General features: G+C 41.0%; 1 protein-coding gene across 1 annotated transcript in view; it reads right to left on the reverse strand.

Moving 5' to 3' along the window:
- hyal6 (hyaluronoglucosaminidase 6) overlaps positions 1–5,412 on the reverse strand; it is a 64,236-nt gene extending 58,824 nt beyond the window's left edge. The window contains exons 1-2 of the mRNA XM_037683039.1: positions 4,477–5,412; positions 4,141–4,230 (exon numbers count right to left, since the gene is read on the reverse strand). Coding sequence (XP_037538967.1) covers positions 4,141–4,230; positions 4,477–5,412 — 1,026 coding nt within the window. The remainder of the gene's footprint in view (positions 1–4,140; positions 4,231–4,476) is intronic.
- Positions 5,413–17,048: the final 11,636 nt, after the last annotated feature.

Consider the following 17,048-nt stretch of genomic DNA (forward strand, 5'->3'; position numbering starts at 1 on the left):
TGTTTGTGTTCTTTTGTACAGCACTTTGGTTGGCCTTGTTGCTGTTTTAAGTGCTATATAAATAAATTGGTATGGTATGGTATTATGGGTATGGTTGTTAATGCTTTATGTGTTGGGATTAAGGTGGTGTTGCAACATTTTGTACAATCATTACTTGTATTTTTTTATGTGTGGTTCAGGGTGAGTGTGTAATTGCCTTTTAGTTCGTTTGACCCTGTTTCACTAGCCGCTTCATGTGTTCTTGTTCCGTCCACGGATGGTAGGACATGTTATGACCTCCCGTCTTCGGTGTACTGACTGGTGTTTATCCGCCGTGATTTATGTCCGGGTTTGTGGTTTGAGTTGGCCGCTTATCTCCAGGTGCTCCTGAGTTTTGTCGTGGGGTTACTGAAATGAGTTCCTCCGTAGCTGATTTTGTTGTTTATTTTATGGACGGACACCTATGTTTGTCTTTGGACCAGTACAGAAGTTAGTTTTTCGGCTTCTTTATCTTTGTTGCTGTGACTGGTCAGATTATTCTCAGGACTTGGATGTAGAGGGCAGTTTCCCCTGTCCTTCTCTTTGTTTACACCTAATACCCATTTACTTTTTTTGTGGGTTGACTCTGGCAGCTAAAGGACTCTGTGGAACTTCTGTGATTTACTGTTGATCGCTGAGAACCATAGTTTTTTTTCAGGCCTTTCAGTTATTATAGATTGTCTTTGTTCAAGCATACTTGCTTGTGGGGTTTGGGATTTATGACTGTCTCCAAGGAGGGGAAGTTTAGTCTGTACATTTTCCTGACAAACAGATAACCTGTTCAGCCTTGCGGTTTCAGCGATACCTAGGTCCCTGAAATTGTAATGAATTTTCCAGAGTTTCATGTTTCTCTGTGTGAAAACTAATCTTTATCTGCTTATCTCTCATTGGACAGATTGCAGGACACAATACATTCCACAGCTGTGCTGTTTGAAAACTCCTGACCTGTCCAGCATTACGTGGTTCACACGTCATTTGCTTATGCTTACTTTTTATATGATACATTAACTTCTTATCATAATTCATCGTAGCACTGTATGTGCTACATGTGTCTTGTTTAAATGTGGCACTCTCACAAGACATTCTGAGGTCTCATGTGGTAACCATCTACTTTTATTTCTGAGCATATCAGTTATACAGGGATGGTGATGGATTAACCTTACCCTGAAATCAATATTGCTTTTACATTCCCTCCTTTTTGGTGTCTGTCTTAACTGTTTATATGTTTTTCTATAGGTTTTCATGTGTTTGTTCATAAAATGCTGGAGGAATGTGCTGTGCTTTTTGCAGGTCACTTCAGGGACTACAGACAGATGGGCAGACCATCCTTTCTGACACCTGGCTGATCAGCAGCACTGTTTGTTTGCTACATATGCTGATCAGATGTTAGAATTGTAGTAGAATAATTGATATGGTACTTTGTTGAACAATATATTATGTTCCTCGCAAGAGTGCATTTCTACAAATATAACATGTGCTTTACAGTCTCAGGGTTAAAGGGACAGTTCAGATGTTTTGAGGTGGGGTTCTATGGACATGTTGACATAATATCTCTGTTGCAGGACGCTTGACAATCATCTAGATGTTTGTGTTTGTGGTTACATTCCAGCTCTCATCTACCCTCAGCCAGGTGGGGTGGGGACAGTGTTTGATGACATATTTCACATATTTTTCTATAGCCTACGTGCAATGGTGTTTCACAGTTGTGGGGGCCCTTAGTGACTTTTACATATATGTTTTTCATATGACTTGAACCATCTTCAGGTTTTCCCACTGCTCTGATGCCTTGGAGGGGTTTCTGATTTCATTTTCAGCAGGGTGTCCTGACATTTATCAACTGCCTTGGCCCTGTGACCTTCCTGATATGTTCCAGGAGGGGAGTCTTTTTGCTGCTGACAGGTGTTGGGAGTGTGCGGAGCATCTCCTGCCTTCTTACTGGGGAGTGTGTTGTTCTAAGGAAGGAATTCTGAGGGTAGTTTTACGATGTTCATGACTTAGTGTGGGGGGAGTACTTTACTCAGGTGTTTTCATTTTTACTATGTAGATTGTTTCAAACTCTTTTCTGGGATCTACAATTTTTGCATCTTGGTTAATCAATGTTGCAGGTGTTCCATATGATGCTTTGTTAATGGATTATTCATTTTCATTAGTATTTACTTCTTTTTATATATTTTGGTTTCTGATTCTCATTTATCTTTCTACAGGCCTGTCACAGAGGGTTCTTGGCTCTGGAGGAGACTCTGGCAACCCCTGAATATTATACAGTCTACACTAGGTCCATCACACATAATGCCATGCCTACTCAATACTAGCATTGACCACTTTGCATCTTAAATCTCTGGTTTTGAATCGCCATTTCTGAAGTTCTCACATGTAAGGTTGACGCTGCATCTGGGTCTAATACCAACTGTGACTTTGATGTCAACTCCTGACGGCATCTGCATTAAATGAACGGTGCTGCCTCAGCCGTGTGGACTGACAGACATCATGTTCAGCTGAGACACAAGCTGAAATGAGTCATACCTGGGCTATGTGCAACGTTGTCCAGATGGGGACCTGGACTTCTCCTTGACCACTTCAAGTCAAGTCTCGCTGTCTATACAACTGTGGAGCTGCAAAAAGATGGACTGTTGAAATTAATCTCCAGAAGAAGGGGGGCTGGAGAATGATGTGACAGTGGTGGTCAAGCTGTTAAAAGTCACTAATGAACACTGCAGCTGGGGTGACGTGTCGGCTGAATATGTGATCTTCAAGATGGTGATGCAATAACCTCAGTTTCATGATCATTCCTGTCTTTGCTGTGACATGAACATACACACATACATTAATTCCTTCAAACATCTGTGACAGTTTAACACAGAGGACATATCTGACTGACACATGATCTTTAGACCTGCAAAGCTGTACTTCTGATGGGTTGCTGGATTACCCACCTTTTCCAATTACTCTTCAATTAAGTACATTCGTTTTTTTTCACCATGTAATCGTGTTAGAGCAAAACGCATGATTTATATCATGTCAAAAGGGGGAATTGAAATATAATTTCATCAGATAATACAAAGTATATTAAATTAATGAAATGTCTAGATATATGTATCCTGTTTTGATATTTAGAATGATATTGTGTTAAAACACGATTCGATTCCGTTTCCAGTAGAAAATGTAGTTTCAGTTACATGCCTACAACTCCCAACATTCACGCACCCACCCATTATAGAACACAAGATGGCTAGATATTATTGGTTGAGAGCTGGGTCACATGATAGAGTAGGACTTCCCATTCGTCGATGGTAGTGACGACTCCAGGAGGTGTGGCCGAGCTCTGAAGAAGATGGGTTGTCTGTTTACGTTCGGGGCCATTTGTTCGTGACCGCATGGTGGAGATACAATGGCCCAAGGCTGGTGATTTTGTACTTTACATGTAAAATAAACCTTCTAAAATGGAAGACAATTGTTCCTCCTCTCCCTGCTTCAGAACAGAACACATTCTTACAAAATTGTAATTTGTAGTCACTGTAACCCTATTTTGACTTGTGCACTGTCTTCTTTCACTTTTAGGTTTCTGAAGGCTCTGGACTGGTCCAGCTGTGGAGAGATGAGGTGGTACACCAGATCTGCAATGATCCAGTCTGTAAATGATGCTCTGAAGTCTGGTTAGACTGCTGTAGGACAAACTGACAACATTTCCTCATTCTCCTACTGTCTGTACTTGCTCTACTCTACCTGTTTGTATTTGTAATCATTTCTACATTAACATGTTTTTTGTCTTTCCTCCTATAGAAAGTACATCTGGACCTTTCATTCTGTGTTTGTCTATTTCTACTTCCTGTCTTCTCAAACCCAGTCTGACAAAGCAGATGGCCGCTTTCCTAAGTCTGGTTCTGCTGGAGGTTTCTTCCTAGTAAACTGAGTTTTTTTTCCTTTCCACCGTCTCTTTTGTGCTTTCTCAGGATGGGAGACTGTGACAAAGAAGATTCAACACAATCTGCTGCTTCCTTAGATAACTTTTACTAATTGGCTTTTATGATGTGAATGTTTCTGTACAGTGCCCTGAGATTAATTCAGTTGTTACTTGGTGCTATATAAATAAAATAAGTGAATTGAATTGAACTCAACAGTCACCTGTGATTGAGCATACTCTGATGATCCCCAGAGGACGACTCCTGACGCTCCCAGGGCAGCACTCTCTCCAATGGTGTGAACCAAGTCACTCTTAAAACAAATACAAATCATTTTAAGCATATGATTACTTTAGTCTTCTTATCTACTTTTTGGTTTGTGTTGTGTTAGGACACAGTGATTTTCTTCACCATTATAAGTTTTTACACCATTTCGTAACAGTTAGACACTCCTAACCATAAGAATGATATAAAACAAAGGCAGATAGCCAAATGCAAGACATGCAGTTTCATTACAAATTGAGGAAATAATGTTCTGTTGTAAAAATCGAAACTGTACCTCTGAAAGCACAACAAAGGTATAGGCATAGAATGGTCTGGAGTAGATGAAAACAGGTAACGTGAAATCTGTCCGTGTAATGGAGGCAATCCTCATAGCTTCTTTGACTCGATAGTGGACAAACTTGACCGTGTTTGGCGAGGACTTCAACTCATAATCTAGATAGATAGATGGATAGAGGGCTGTGCTCGCCTTCCAGAGCCACATCAGATGATCATTGCGGACATGCTCAATGTTGGGACATTCCCCAGTGTAGTGTTGTGGGTGTTGTTTGTAGCCATAGTTGTAACAGTCTGGGAACAAGTAAAACCCCCACAATCCGTTTGGCCTCCGAGCTTTAGCCAGCGCTAAGGTCAGATTCATGAAAGCTTGCCCAGCCCTTTCAAAACTTTCTTTTGCCTCCTTTTCAACTTTGCTTTCTGGCCAGTTTGGGTGAAGTTTTTTTATCTGTTCCTTGGACTTTTTGCGGTAAATGTCCTTGGAACCCCAATTTCGGACCCACTGAGGCCTCCAGTTCTCCCAGTCAATTACACCTAGGCCTCGAAAATCTTTGTGTGGAATAAACTTGTCAATGTCCACTCGGGCTTTGCTCAAATGTTTGGATATGCTCTGATTTTGCGGCAGGCCACCGTTGATGGCAACACCAGAACTGGAGTAGTATGGGTAGCTTCCCAGATGGCTGTGGTAGAATATGGTGACATTTGGTCCACTCAGCGTCTCGTTCAGGTTTGATATAATGTCAAAAATGTTGAGGTCCAAGTCCACCTTGAATCGTAAGCGACATGATTCTGTAGGAGCATTCCAGACTACAACAAATGGGCGATGAGGGATCAAAGGTGCTCGAGATGGTTTCATTTGGTCACCTCCAACTTGTAGCTTTACCCCAATTCCAACCAACAAGATCGGCATAAGGAGATAGGGCCCTATGAGCACCATGGTTGTTGATTCTTCATGGAACAATTATCTGTCCTACACAGAGCAAAAAAGATAATACTTGCTCAGAAATCAATTAAAGCTTCAGTGCACACAGATAATCAGCCAGGCATTGGAAAAAACATGTTAAAACATCCTGTTCTCAAAGAAAGGAGGATGATTGTAAAACAAAGCTGGAGATTCTGAAGAACCAAAGTTCTTCAAAGTTCAATGCAGTAGATTGTAAAAGTATTTATCCCTCTTGATGTTTTTTGTTTGTTTGCTTTTTGTTTTGCATTGCAACTTGGATATAAACAGATTATTTATTTATTTAAACTTTTATTTTTTATTTTACAAAAAATGAGAAATTTTACATTAAATATATATATTTTTATATTTCTAAAAACATCAAACTAAAAACTGAAGCATGTATATGTATTCAGACCCCAACTCTCCATGCTCTGTGTCACCACTGTAGCAATTACGAAGTCAGATGGAGGAAGAAGGGTGACACTTTCTCCATCAGCACTCCACTACATTTATTTTTATTTTTCACTCATTAAAGCGGGGCACCAGCTGGTCCGTTTATTGACCAAAAACAACTTGATTAATATATTCACCCTTTTATTAAGAACTCAATCACTGAAGTAGAATCCGTTAATTACAGGGAGTTCTACACCATAACAAATTAATATTCATCTGAATGAAGAGACCAAAGTTCTCTTCGAAATTTTATTACAAAAATAAGCAAATTAAGAATCAACAACAATAATAAACAAATGATAACGATTATTCAATCTAGGCTTAATTCTCTTATCTAAGGCAAAATTAAGTATTTGAGCAGGAATTGATTTGGTTTTGTACTTGCACAAATTTAGACAGAGTTTGATTATTTTAATAAATAGTTTACTTTGGGTTTCGGTTCAAAGAAGCTAATGAATGTGATCAGATAAGTCATTTATCACTGCAAGCCAGGAAATTATTTACCAAGTTGCAACAGCTAGCATAACCAGACCAAGAATTGTATCATGTCACCAGGTTCTGCTCCTTACTGGGTCAGTGTTGAAAGCACCAGATCACTCGTCTTTCTGGGGTCTGCTGGTGGATCAGGCCAGGATACACCATCAGGAGTACATGCCAGGAACTGCCCACGGTAGCTGAATGTCAGTGTGACCACTTCAGGGGTCTGTGAGGGCAACAGGTTATGAGAAGTTGCCATCCATCGGCACTTTCAGCAAGCTTAGACTTCAAGCAGAGAACATAAGTCTTGCAGTGAAACAAATGCTCCATCTTCTGTAACCTGATGCATGCTCAATAATCCAGGTAGAAACATCTAAAAACGTTAAATCTGGTCCTCTGGACGACACGTTTCATCTTTCATCCGAAAAACTTCCTCAGTCTGAGGTGCTGTATTCAGCTTAGTCTTATAAATAGCACCTTCTCAGAGTGGATCAACTAGTTTGCTGCTGACAACCAAAACCAGCTGATCACATGCTCAAGAAGGACCATCAGCCTAACAATGGATCATTAGCACCTGATGGCTGTTTACTGTTCACAGGGGGCTGAGTGATACTAGCAATAACAGCATTGTAAGAGGGGGACAGTTGAACCCGGAGGCCTCCACCCCTATAAAACTAGAAATGTGCCGCTCAAGGTGGCTGCATGTTGGAGCAGCTCTGTTACTTTCATTCTGAGATTTTGCTTTTGGAAACTTTAATTCCTCTTTTTCTGGATGTAAATCACATTTTTTGGATAATTGTTTCCTCTGGTATTGGATGCTGTGTAGCTGGAAGTATTTTTTACTGAAACTTTTTTAGTTTTGGACATTTGTTGTGATGTGTAACCATGGCAACAAGGCAGTTTTCTACAACCAACAGCAGCTGATTAATATCTCAAAAGCTCAAATAATATCTCAACTACAGCCACAAATCTCAAATGAGTTGAAAGGATGTTCTGTGGACGCATTCTCATCTACCTGCCAGCTGTGCTTGAGTGCCTGATCACTGAGATCCTGGAACTAGCAGGAAACACGGCTCATGACAGCGGAAGGACAGGATCGTCCCTCGGCACCTACAGTTGTCTGTCTGCAGAGAAGAGGAGCTCGGCAGACTGCTGGGAGGAGTGACCATCGCTCTGGGAGGAGTTCTGCCCGGCATACGGGCAGTCCTACAGCCTGAGGGAACCGAGAGGCCAGCCGAGTCTGGGTGGACGGATCGGACAGCATCTGCAGCCAGTTTCTTAGGATCCACTGTGGGATGGACCTTTACAAGAGATCCTTCCTGCCTACAGCCATCAGCATCTATAACATCTCTTAATGAAATGAGGTTAATGAGTTACAACAAATAATAGTTTCCCTTTGGGATTAATAAAGTATTTTTGAATTGAATTGAAATGAATTAATGATGGACGGTTTCTTCTCACAAAGATGGCCTCCTTTACTCTTCTCTCAAACCATTGTTCCTCTCTGTCCAGGATGTGAACATCTTCATCCCTGAAAGAATGATTGCTGACCTGGAGATGAGTGTAGTCCGCAGAGTCCTGGCCTGATGTTGTTGATCTTCTGTGCTGGGCCATCCTTTTGGCCAGTGGCTGTTTAGTTTCCCCGATGTAAGACTGATCACAGCCCTCCTGACACTGAACAGCATACACAATATTACTCTGTTTGTGCCGGGGGACTGGATCTTTGGGATGAACCAGTATTTGCCGTAATGTGTTTTGGGGTTTAAAAGCCACTGGGACATTATGGTTAGAAAATAAACATCTCATTTTCTCTGATACTCCCGCAACATACGGAATGACCACTGGTCTGGGTCTGGGTTCCTCCTTTTCAACCTGCCATTTTTTATATGTTCTCATGTGAACTTGATGTATTTATCCACAGAGTTGATGTGATCAGTAAAATGTTGGACTTCCTGAGATTTAATTTGAACCCAGGTGTCATCAACATACCTGAAACAATGACTTGGTGGTGTCCCTGAAAAGGACATCAAGGCTCTCTTTTCTACCTCCTCCATGTACAGGTTGGCAACAATAGGAGAAACTTGAGACCCCATAGCACACCCATGTTTCTGCCTATAATATTGCTCCCCATATGTGAAGTAGGTTGACTGTAGGCACAGTTTCAAGAGTTGACACAGTTGTTCTGTGGAAAGCGTGGTCCTGCTGCTCAGAGTGGTTTCTGATTTTAATCTTAAAACTGACCACCTCTACTGCATCATCAACAGGAATGCACATAAAGAGTGATGTGACATCAAAAGAGACCATTGTTTCATCAGTCTCCAGGATGATGTAGTGAACTAAGCCTGAGGTCAAATCCTGACCTTAAGGACCTTATGGGACAGAAACTGTCATTTCATTGATTTGAATCCAGAAATACAGGTTGACCCATCCTGAGACTTTCTTTCTTGAATTGATCAAGTGAAAGAACACTATTTTCTATTATCATTACTATTTTACAAATGTTTGATAATCAAAGTGTTTTTAGTTCAAACCATTTTTAGATGTTGCAGTGAACTAATAATTTTTAATTAACTGTGAAACAGTAATAATGATTTTAATCCTCATGCAAAGTATAAATCATGTTAAGGTTTGTTACAGAGTAATTATGCATTTTCTGATTTTCTGTCTTTGAATGAGCAGTGTAAGTTGGTCCAAGGTTGGAGTCAAACACAAAACAAGTTGTTGGAACGAACTGTCATGTTTTTAAAATCCTCTCAGACGTAAATATAGAGGCTGGCACCTGTTTTCCCCCAACTCGTCTAAATATTCCTCTCGTCTGTCTGAAAAACATTTTCAATCTGTTCCATAACATTCTTGCTGTTTTTCTGACTCCTAGTGACCTCTTACGTCACAAAAACACACCCCTGTCTGGTCGAAACGACCAATCAGGAAACTCCCAAATGAACCGGAAATAGAGCTCTTTAAATGTCGGTACTTCCTAGTTCAAACCAGTCGAGTAGGGTGGAGAGTTTGCAGCTCCAGTCGTTTGGGAGAACAGAAGTCCAGCATGATCCAGAGCTCTTCGAGTCTTGTGGGAATTATGCCATCTTCCACATCTGAGTGGAACTTCTGACGGACTCCACTCATGTGAAGTCCACTCGTGAGGTGAACTGTTGTTGATGAAGTCCCGCCACCACTCCGGACGGTTCTCTGCCATCCTACGGAGACGCTGGACCGGTAGCTTAACTGGAGCTCCGTTTCCACTGATTCATCGTCAGAGAGACGAGTCGAGTTTACTACCGAGCGTACTGAGGAAAGCTGGGTTCGAATGGAGGGTGCCGTTCTGTTCAACACTTTTCACTCACACACACCATCTCCCTCCCTCTAAACTTCATCTTTCCATCTTTAAAATTCTTCTATCCTGCTAGAAATCATTCCAGATATTTCCAAAAATGTCTGTGGTGAAGCTTGAGGTTTTCAACCATCGCCGTATGGTTAATCAAATTGTACAGCTTGCAAAATTAGCCATGTTGTTGTTGAAATCATTTTGCCAAATTAATGTAAATGTGTGATGTTAAACTTTGATTCTGTAAATAAATGACGCATTCATTTGATGGGTCAAAGAAAATTAACGTCTCACTATACATTTTATTAAATTCAATGCACGACATTATACAGTCTAGAAAAATGAAAGAATCTGTTTAATTTATGAATATATCATGCATATGTTCATCTACAATGACATCCCTCACATTATCCACAAAGTCCATGGTGTTCTGTATGTGATGTTCTGAACTGCCAACTAAATGGATGAGTACATACGCCAGGTATTTGGAAACATTGTAAGTGACTAAGTTAATCATGCTAACAATAGGTCTTAAAGGTACACCTTGTTTGTGGAATTTAGGTAAACCATACAGACTAGGTGTGGCCTCCCCTGGGTACAGTCTGTGGTACAGAATACGGTCAATAGCCTTGTCTTGCTCCAAAATTTTCAGGTAATCTATCAACATCTTCTTGTAGCCACTTCCTGGATCTCTTTTCAGAGGTTCATAAGTGGTTAAGTCACTAAGGAGTGTCATAACTTTCTCATGTTAGTCTTTCTGGTACAAAATCACTGTGCACCTTCCTTTGTCTGCTGGGAGAATGATGATGTTTTTGTCCTTGCTAAGAGTGGTGAGTGCGTCCCTCTCTTCTCTACTGATGTTAGAAGGTGGTGGTTTGGCATTGCCGAGGCAGGCTGAAACTTTGATTCTTAGCTGTTCTGCCTCACACTCTTTAATTTTGTTGTTGCGGATGGCTGACTCTGTGGCTGTGATCATCTCCACCAGAGGAATTCTACTTGGTGCAACCGCAAAGTTCAGTCCCCTGGTAAGAATCTCTGTCTCCGGCTGGGTGAGCTGTCTGTCAGACTGTGTTATTAGTGGAATTGTGATGGTGTTGATGAGTTATCAGTAAGTTAAACTTGTTTTGTTGTTGAGTTTTGGACTTGACATGATGTGCTAAGTGTGCCTGATCTGTACAGTCCATCACTTGCTGAAGTGTGGTCTGATGTAGGCATGTTGTTAGTTGTTGTTTAATGTGCTCTTCTTTGGCCTTCAAGGCCTCAATAATAAAATTGGTCTGTCTCACCCGTTCATTCAGCATCCTCTTTCAGGGATGACGATGTTATTGATAGAGAGTAACTATGGTTTGAGAGAGGAGTAAAACAGGCCAGGTTTGTGAAAAGAAACCATCCATCATTAAACAGGGGTGGAGGGCTCTGTGTTCAACTGTCCCCCTATTACAATGTTACAATATTGCTAGTATCACTCAGCCCCCTGTGAACAGTAAACAGCCATCAGTGTGCTAATGATCCATTGTTAGGCTGATGGTCCTTCTTGAGCATGTGATCAGCTGGTTTTGGTTGTCAGCAGAAAACTGGTTGATCCACTCTGAGAAGGTGCTGTTCAAGAGACTGAGCTGAATACAGCTCCTCAGACTGAAGAAGTCTTTCGGATGAAAGACGAAACGCTTCTACAATTTTATTTTATTTTTTTAATGTCCATAGGACCAGATTTAACTTTTTTAGATCCATCTTCTGTAGTTACTTCTATTTTGCTTCTAACAAATTGTAATTGAGCAACATTCTTATTTGCTCAGGACTGAACGAGTGGGCCTTGGACTACATCAACATCGGGGTCAAAGATGAATCGCTTTCTGGTTTGGAGGTAAAGACAAACTGGATTCAGATTCGGGAGTCTAAGATGAACTGCTTTTCACACAAATGAACTTTGTGTAAAACAACAGCTCTCAGAAGATGTTTTGGCTATCCAAGGGACATTATGACTCTCCTCTGAAGTAAACAGCCACCGGCTCAAAGAACACTTCCAGCATGGTCCGTGTACATTCAATTTCAATTAAATTCAATTCAGTTTATTTATATAGCGCCAAATCACAACAAAGTTGTCTCAGGGCACTTTACAGAAACATTCACATAAAAGCCAATTAGTAAAGTTCTCTATCTAAGGAATCCAGCAGACAAGTTGAATCTTGGCTTCATTGCAGTCTCCCATCCTGAGCAAGCACAGTGGCAACAGTGGAAAGAAAAAACTCCCTTTTAAAAGGAAGAAACCCCCAGCAGAACCAGGCTCAGGACAAGCAGCCATCTGCTTTGACCGGCTGGTTGAGAGGACAGGAAGGAGAGACAGACGAACATAGAATGGTAGGTCCAGGTATAGGTCCAGGTGTACCTGAAAGACAAAAAAAAAAAAAAAAATCATGTTAAGGATAGAAAAAATAATTACAAATACAAAACAGGTTGAGCAGAGTAAGTAAAGACAGTAGTAGAGTGAAAATTGTGGTCAGTTTGTCCTCCAGCAGTCTAAGCCTATAGCAGCATAATTAAGGGACAGCTCAGGAAACCCAAGCCAACCCTAACTATAGGATTTATCAAAAAGGAAAGTATTAAGCCTAGTTTTAAAACTGGATAATGTGTCAGCCTCACGGACAGAGATTGGAAGTTGGTTCCACAAGAAAGGAGCCTGATAACGTTTTTAATGTGGGGGATAAAAGACATGTCCTGATCAAAAATAACACCAAGATTTTTAACATTTGAGCTGGAGGACAGATTAATGCCATCTAAGGAGGGAGAAAGACTGAAAAATTAATTCCTAAGGTGCTCAGGTCCAAAAACCAAAACCTCAGTTTTGTCTGTGTTCAATAGAAGAAAATGAAGGGTCATCCAGGTTTTTATATCTTTAAGACATGCTTGTAGTCTAAGTAGCTTAATAACTTTACTTAATGGAAGCATATACAGTATAAAGTAAAGAGTATTTGCCCAAGCACTGAGCCCTGAGGAACTTCATGACTAACTTTGGTGTATGAAGAAGATTTATTATTTACATCTACAAACTGGAATCTATCAGATAGATATGATTTAAGCCATTTTAGAGCTGTTCCTGTAATCCCAATATCATATTCAAGCCTATGTAGTAAAATATTGTGATATTTTGACTCTAGTGCACCCCCTACATTATTCAAACTGTTATATCTCAGTGATACATTGTCTGATCTGGACCAGATTTATTGTGCATTATCAGTGAGCACTTATAGACAAATTGGTTTTGTTCTTTAACATTTGACTCAAGTGCGCCCCTACGATATTCCAACAGTTATATCTCAGTGAATTATCATCTGATCGGAACCAGATTTTTGATGGTGAGCATGTCTAAACACATTGATAATGTGGTTTAACATATGACTCAAGTGCGCACTCTCTCATACTGATATGGGCGGAAGGCAATTGCAAAGTTTAGGCATATGCGCACCCTGGTGGATGCGTGCGGAAATGGCACGAGAGTGTTCGCAACGGCGTCTGGGAGGCGTTGCTGGAGCACCCGCGGTCATGGCTGATGTCAAAGGTTCGGCGAATGCGCACTCGGGTGAACGGGCGTGGGTCTAGTGCGTTCGTGTTCGTGATGGCGACCGGGCGGAGTCGCTGGAGCTCCTGCTGTCGCCGTAAGGCCGGAGCAGCGCTCTGCTGCAAGGGTCTTCAATGCTGCTTGCAGCTTTATTTTTACTTGTTTTCATTGCATTTTGGAACTACATATGAAGGAAAATCCCTCTGACAGTTGTAAAAACCTGGAGAAATATTTTCCCATGGCCCCTAGAGATGCAATACCACCTGTTTTTACACCTGTAAAAAATGTTACACCTGTTTGGTCAGAAAAATCCAGGGAGGTATGAATGTAGGTGAGATGGAATCAGACTGGTGTAAAATAAATGTGGATGTTTCAGCCTGGATTAATATGACAAGATTATCTGTAGCTCATGCAGATGTCCACTTGTTTTGTGGTGGAAGACTTTTAAGAAATACGATGCCAGTGAGATGGTCTGGAAGATGTACAATCATTTCTCTAATTTATCCAGTTAGAATGGTATATCTGTCTGTACAGGATTTGGAAACTTTTAGGAGCAGTACATATTTGATTGGTGAACTGGGGAGAAGGAGGAAGCGTGAATTTGATCTTTATGCTGATTCACCTGCTTATATAGATTCAATAGGTGTCCCCAGAGGTGTTCCAGATGAATACAAACTAGTGGATCCAGTTGCTGCTGGCTTTGAATCTCTGATTCCTTATGTTACAGTGAATAAGAATGTGGCAAGAATTAATTTCATTCATTTCAATATTCAGAGGTTGAACAATTTGACAAGAGATGCACTAGAGCTGTTCCTTAGTTATGCTGCTATAGGCTTAGACTGCTGGAGGACAAACTGACCAAAATTTTCACCCTGCTACTGTCTTTACTCACTCTGCTCAACCAGTTTTGTATTTGTAATTATTTTTTCTATCCTTAACATGTGGGGTTTTTTTGTCTTTCAGATACACCTGGACCTATACCTGGACCTACCATTCTGTGTTCGTCTGTCTCTCCTTCCTGTCCTCTCAACCAGCCGGTCAAAGCAGATGGCTGCTTGTCCTGAGCCTGGTTCTGCTGGAGGTTTCTTCCTTTTAAAAGGGAGTTTTTCCTTTCCACTGTTGCCACTGTGCTTGCTCAGGATGGGAAACTGCAACAAAGCCAAGATTCAACTTGTCTGCTGGATTCCTTAGATAGAGAACTTTACTAATTGGCTTTTATGTGAATGTTCCTGTAAAGTGCCCTGAGACAACTTTGTTGTGATTTGGCGCTATATAAATAAACTGATTTGAATTGAACTAGAGGGTGCCCATCAACAACATGCAGCTACATCTTTAATGGCATATCAAACTAGATTGGCTGTTGATTTTCTCTTGGCGGCGAGAGGAGGGGTATGTTCTACGTTTGGACAAGAATGTTGTACATTCATTCCTAATAACACGAGTCCAGATGGTTCATTTACAAGAGCTCTTAATGCCTTGAGATCATTTTCTGAGGAGTTGGCTGAAAGTTCTGGAGTTGAGAATCCCTTCAGTGACTGGTTCATATCAACTTTTGGAAGATGGTCATCATGGCTGTCATAATTACAGCTATGATGACAATACTTGCAGTTGTGTTTACGTTGATTTTTTGTGGATGTTGTTGTTCCTTGTGTGAGACATTTGTGTTTGAGGTGCATAAGTAGGGCAGTTGATGATAGATTCCCTCAGCCACCATCTTATCAGATGAGCATACAGGTAACAGAAGTTTTACCCCTTACAGGTGCCTATAAAGATGAGGACGAGGATAAAGATGCCTGACTTTACTAAGTTCCTGCAGTGTCCTTAGTTCATATTGTTCGCTAAGGATAAAACATGCCAGAAATATATATTCCACACACTAGAGGTGTGAGATTTATAGAAGGGACAAATCATTGTTTTTGTTTAGCTTTTTATTACTTTTTATTACATTTTTTAAGAATATAAGCTTTGACAATTACAGTATATTCTAGTATGTTAGCTACTGGGTTTTGTGTTACTAATCAGTGATGGTAGATATTTGTATACATTTGGGGTTTTAGAATCTGGTGGGTTACATTAGAATTAGGAAGAATAAGGGGTGGGAATGTTAGAGTTTTCCATTGTGTACACCATAGTTACAATTACATTGACAGTTTTTTACAGATATCAAATATAGGATTTTTGTTGACATGATATTTATCATGTCAAAAGGGGAATTGAAATATATTTCTATCAGTATTATATTTTTTTATGTTACTGAAAGTTGTGTACACCTACGGTCTGCAATATAAATGCATATTAAACCGATGCAGAACCTTTATTTCTGGGTTTTTGTTTCCAGTAGGAAGAAATTTTAGTTACACGCCTGCACTCTGCAACAAGCATGACACATGATTGTTTACATCAATGATGGAAGTATTAGGCTGAGAGGCTGGTCACATGGTAAGAGTAGGCTGTCCTATTAGCAGAGATAACACGGGGGGGGGTTGACCAGTTTCTGAAGAAAAATGTGATGCGCTCTGTCAACAAGGCGTGTGTTGAGGTGAAATGGGTAGACGTCATGTGAGTTTGTGATTTCCACTTATCTGTACAATAAACCTGCAATAATAATGCGCACATTTGTTTCAGAGCCTGCGTCAGACCTTTGAATAACGTAACTCTTGTTAATCAAACAAAACAAACTTTATTAATGATTTGTTTTTCTTTCTTAGAAACAGGAAGAAATAAGATAAACATTAGTCAGACTATAGCTGGCTGTGTGTCCAAGGGCAGTGAATGTGTGGAAAAACATCAGACATTATTGAAGTCAAATGTAACTTTAAAGAAAATAATTCATGGTGAGTCTGGAAGACACCCCAGAGTCAGGGGTCATAGAGGAGTGCAGCTTCATGCTACACCACCTTTTGAAGCATTCACAGCCCTGTCTCTTCAGGTCAATCTCCATGATCTCGGTCCATCTAACCACTGAAACATCTGTCACTTCTTAAGGACCAAACTGTTGCAGCTCCTTCAGGCTAGATGGTGATGTTTGTGTCCAACAATCTTTCAACCAACTTGGAAATTAAGCCAAGATGGCCACACTCTCGGGAGCAGTCACTTCACTGGCTCCCAGTGCGATCCCAGTTTTCAGGCGTTTTGAAATCACTCTGAGCCTGACTCTGCACGCTTTAAGTGTGTGAATTATAGCTGAACCGAACTGATGAGAATAAGAAAGGATTTACCACGGAATGCATTCATCCATAGATCCATCTATTATCTTTTACACGCTTCTTCCATTTTGGGTCACGGGGGTCGCCGGTACCCATGTCCAGCAATCACTGTGCAAGGGGCGGGGTACACCCTGGATGGGTCACAAGTCCATCACAGGGCCACATAGAGACAAACGAGACAAACAACCATTCACTCTCTCACTCACACCTAGGGACAATTTAGATTTACCAATCAGCCTAACATGCATGTTTTTGGTCTGTGGGAGGAAACCGGAGTACTCGGAGAAAACCCACGCATGCACGAAGAGAACATGCAAACTCCACCCAGAAAGGCCCCTGGACTGGGGTTTGAACCAGGGACCTGCTCGCTGAGAGGCAGCAGCTCTACCAGTTGCGCCACCGTGCTGCACCTTGGAATACAGCAGCAATCAATTATGATCTCAAATCTACGCTTGGCAGAATGCAGCTCTTAAAAGTCATCTGCCTGGAAGCTTCAGCAGGGGTGCTCAAATGCGAAGAGAAGACGCTGTTCTTGGTTTAAGAAGAGAGGCTGCTAGGCAGGGATGTTAGTCAGGCTTAAAGCTAACGCTAAGTTTGGCAGACTACTGATACT

This window comes from Nematolebias whitei, chromosome 10 (assembly GCF_014905685.2).
Source record: "Nematolebias whitei isolate Nwh7 chromosome 10, NemWhi1, whole genome shotgun sequence".
NCBI classification, from domain to species: Eukaryota; Metazoa; Chordata; class Actinopteri; order Cyprinodontiformes; family Rivulidae; genus Nematolebias; species Nematolebias whitei.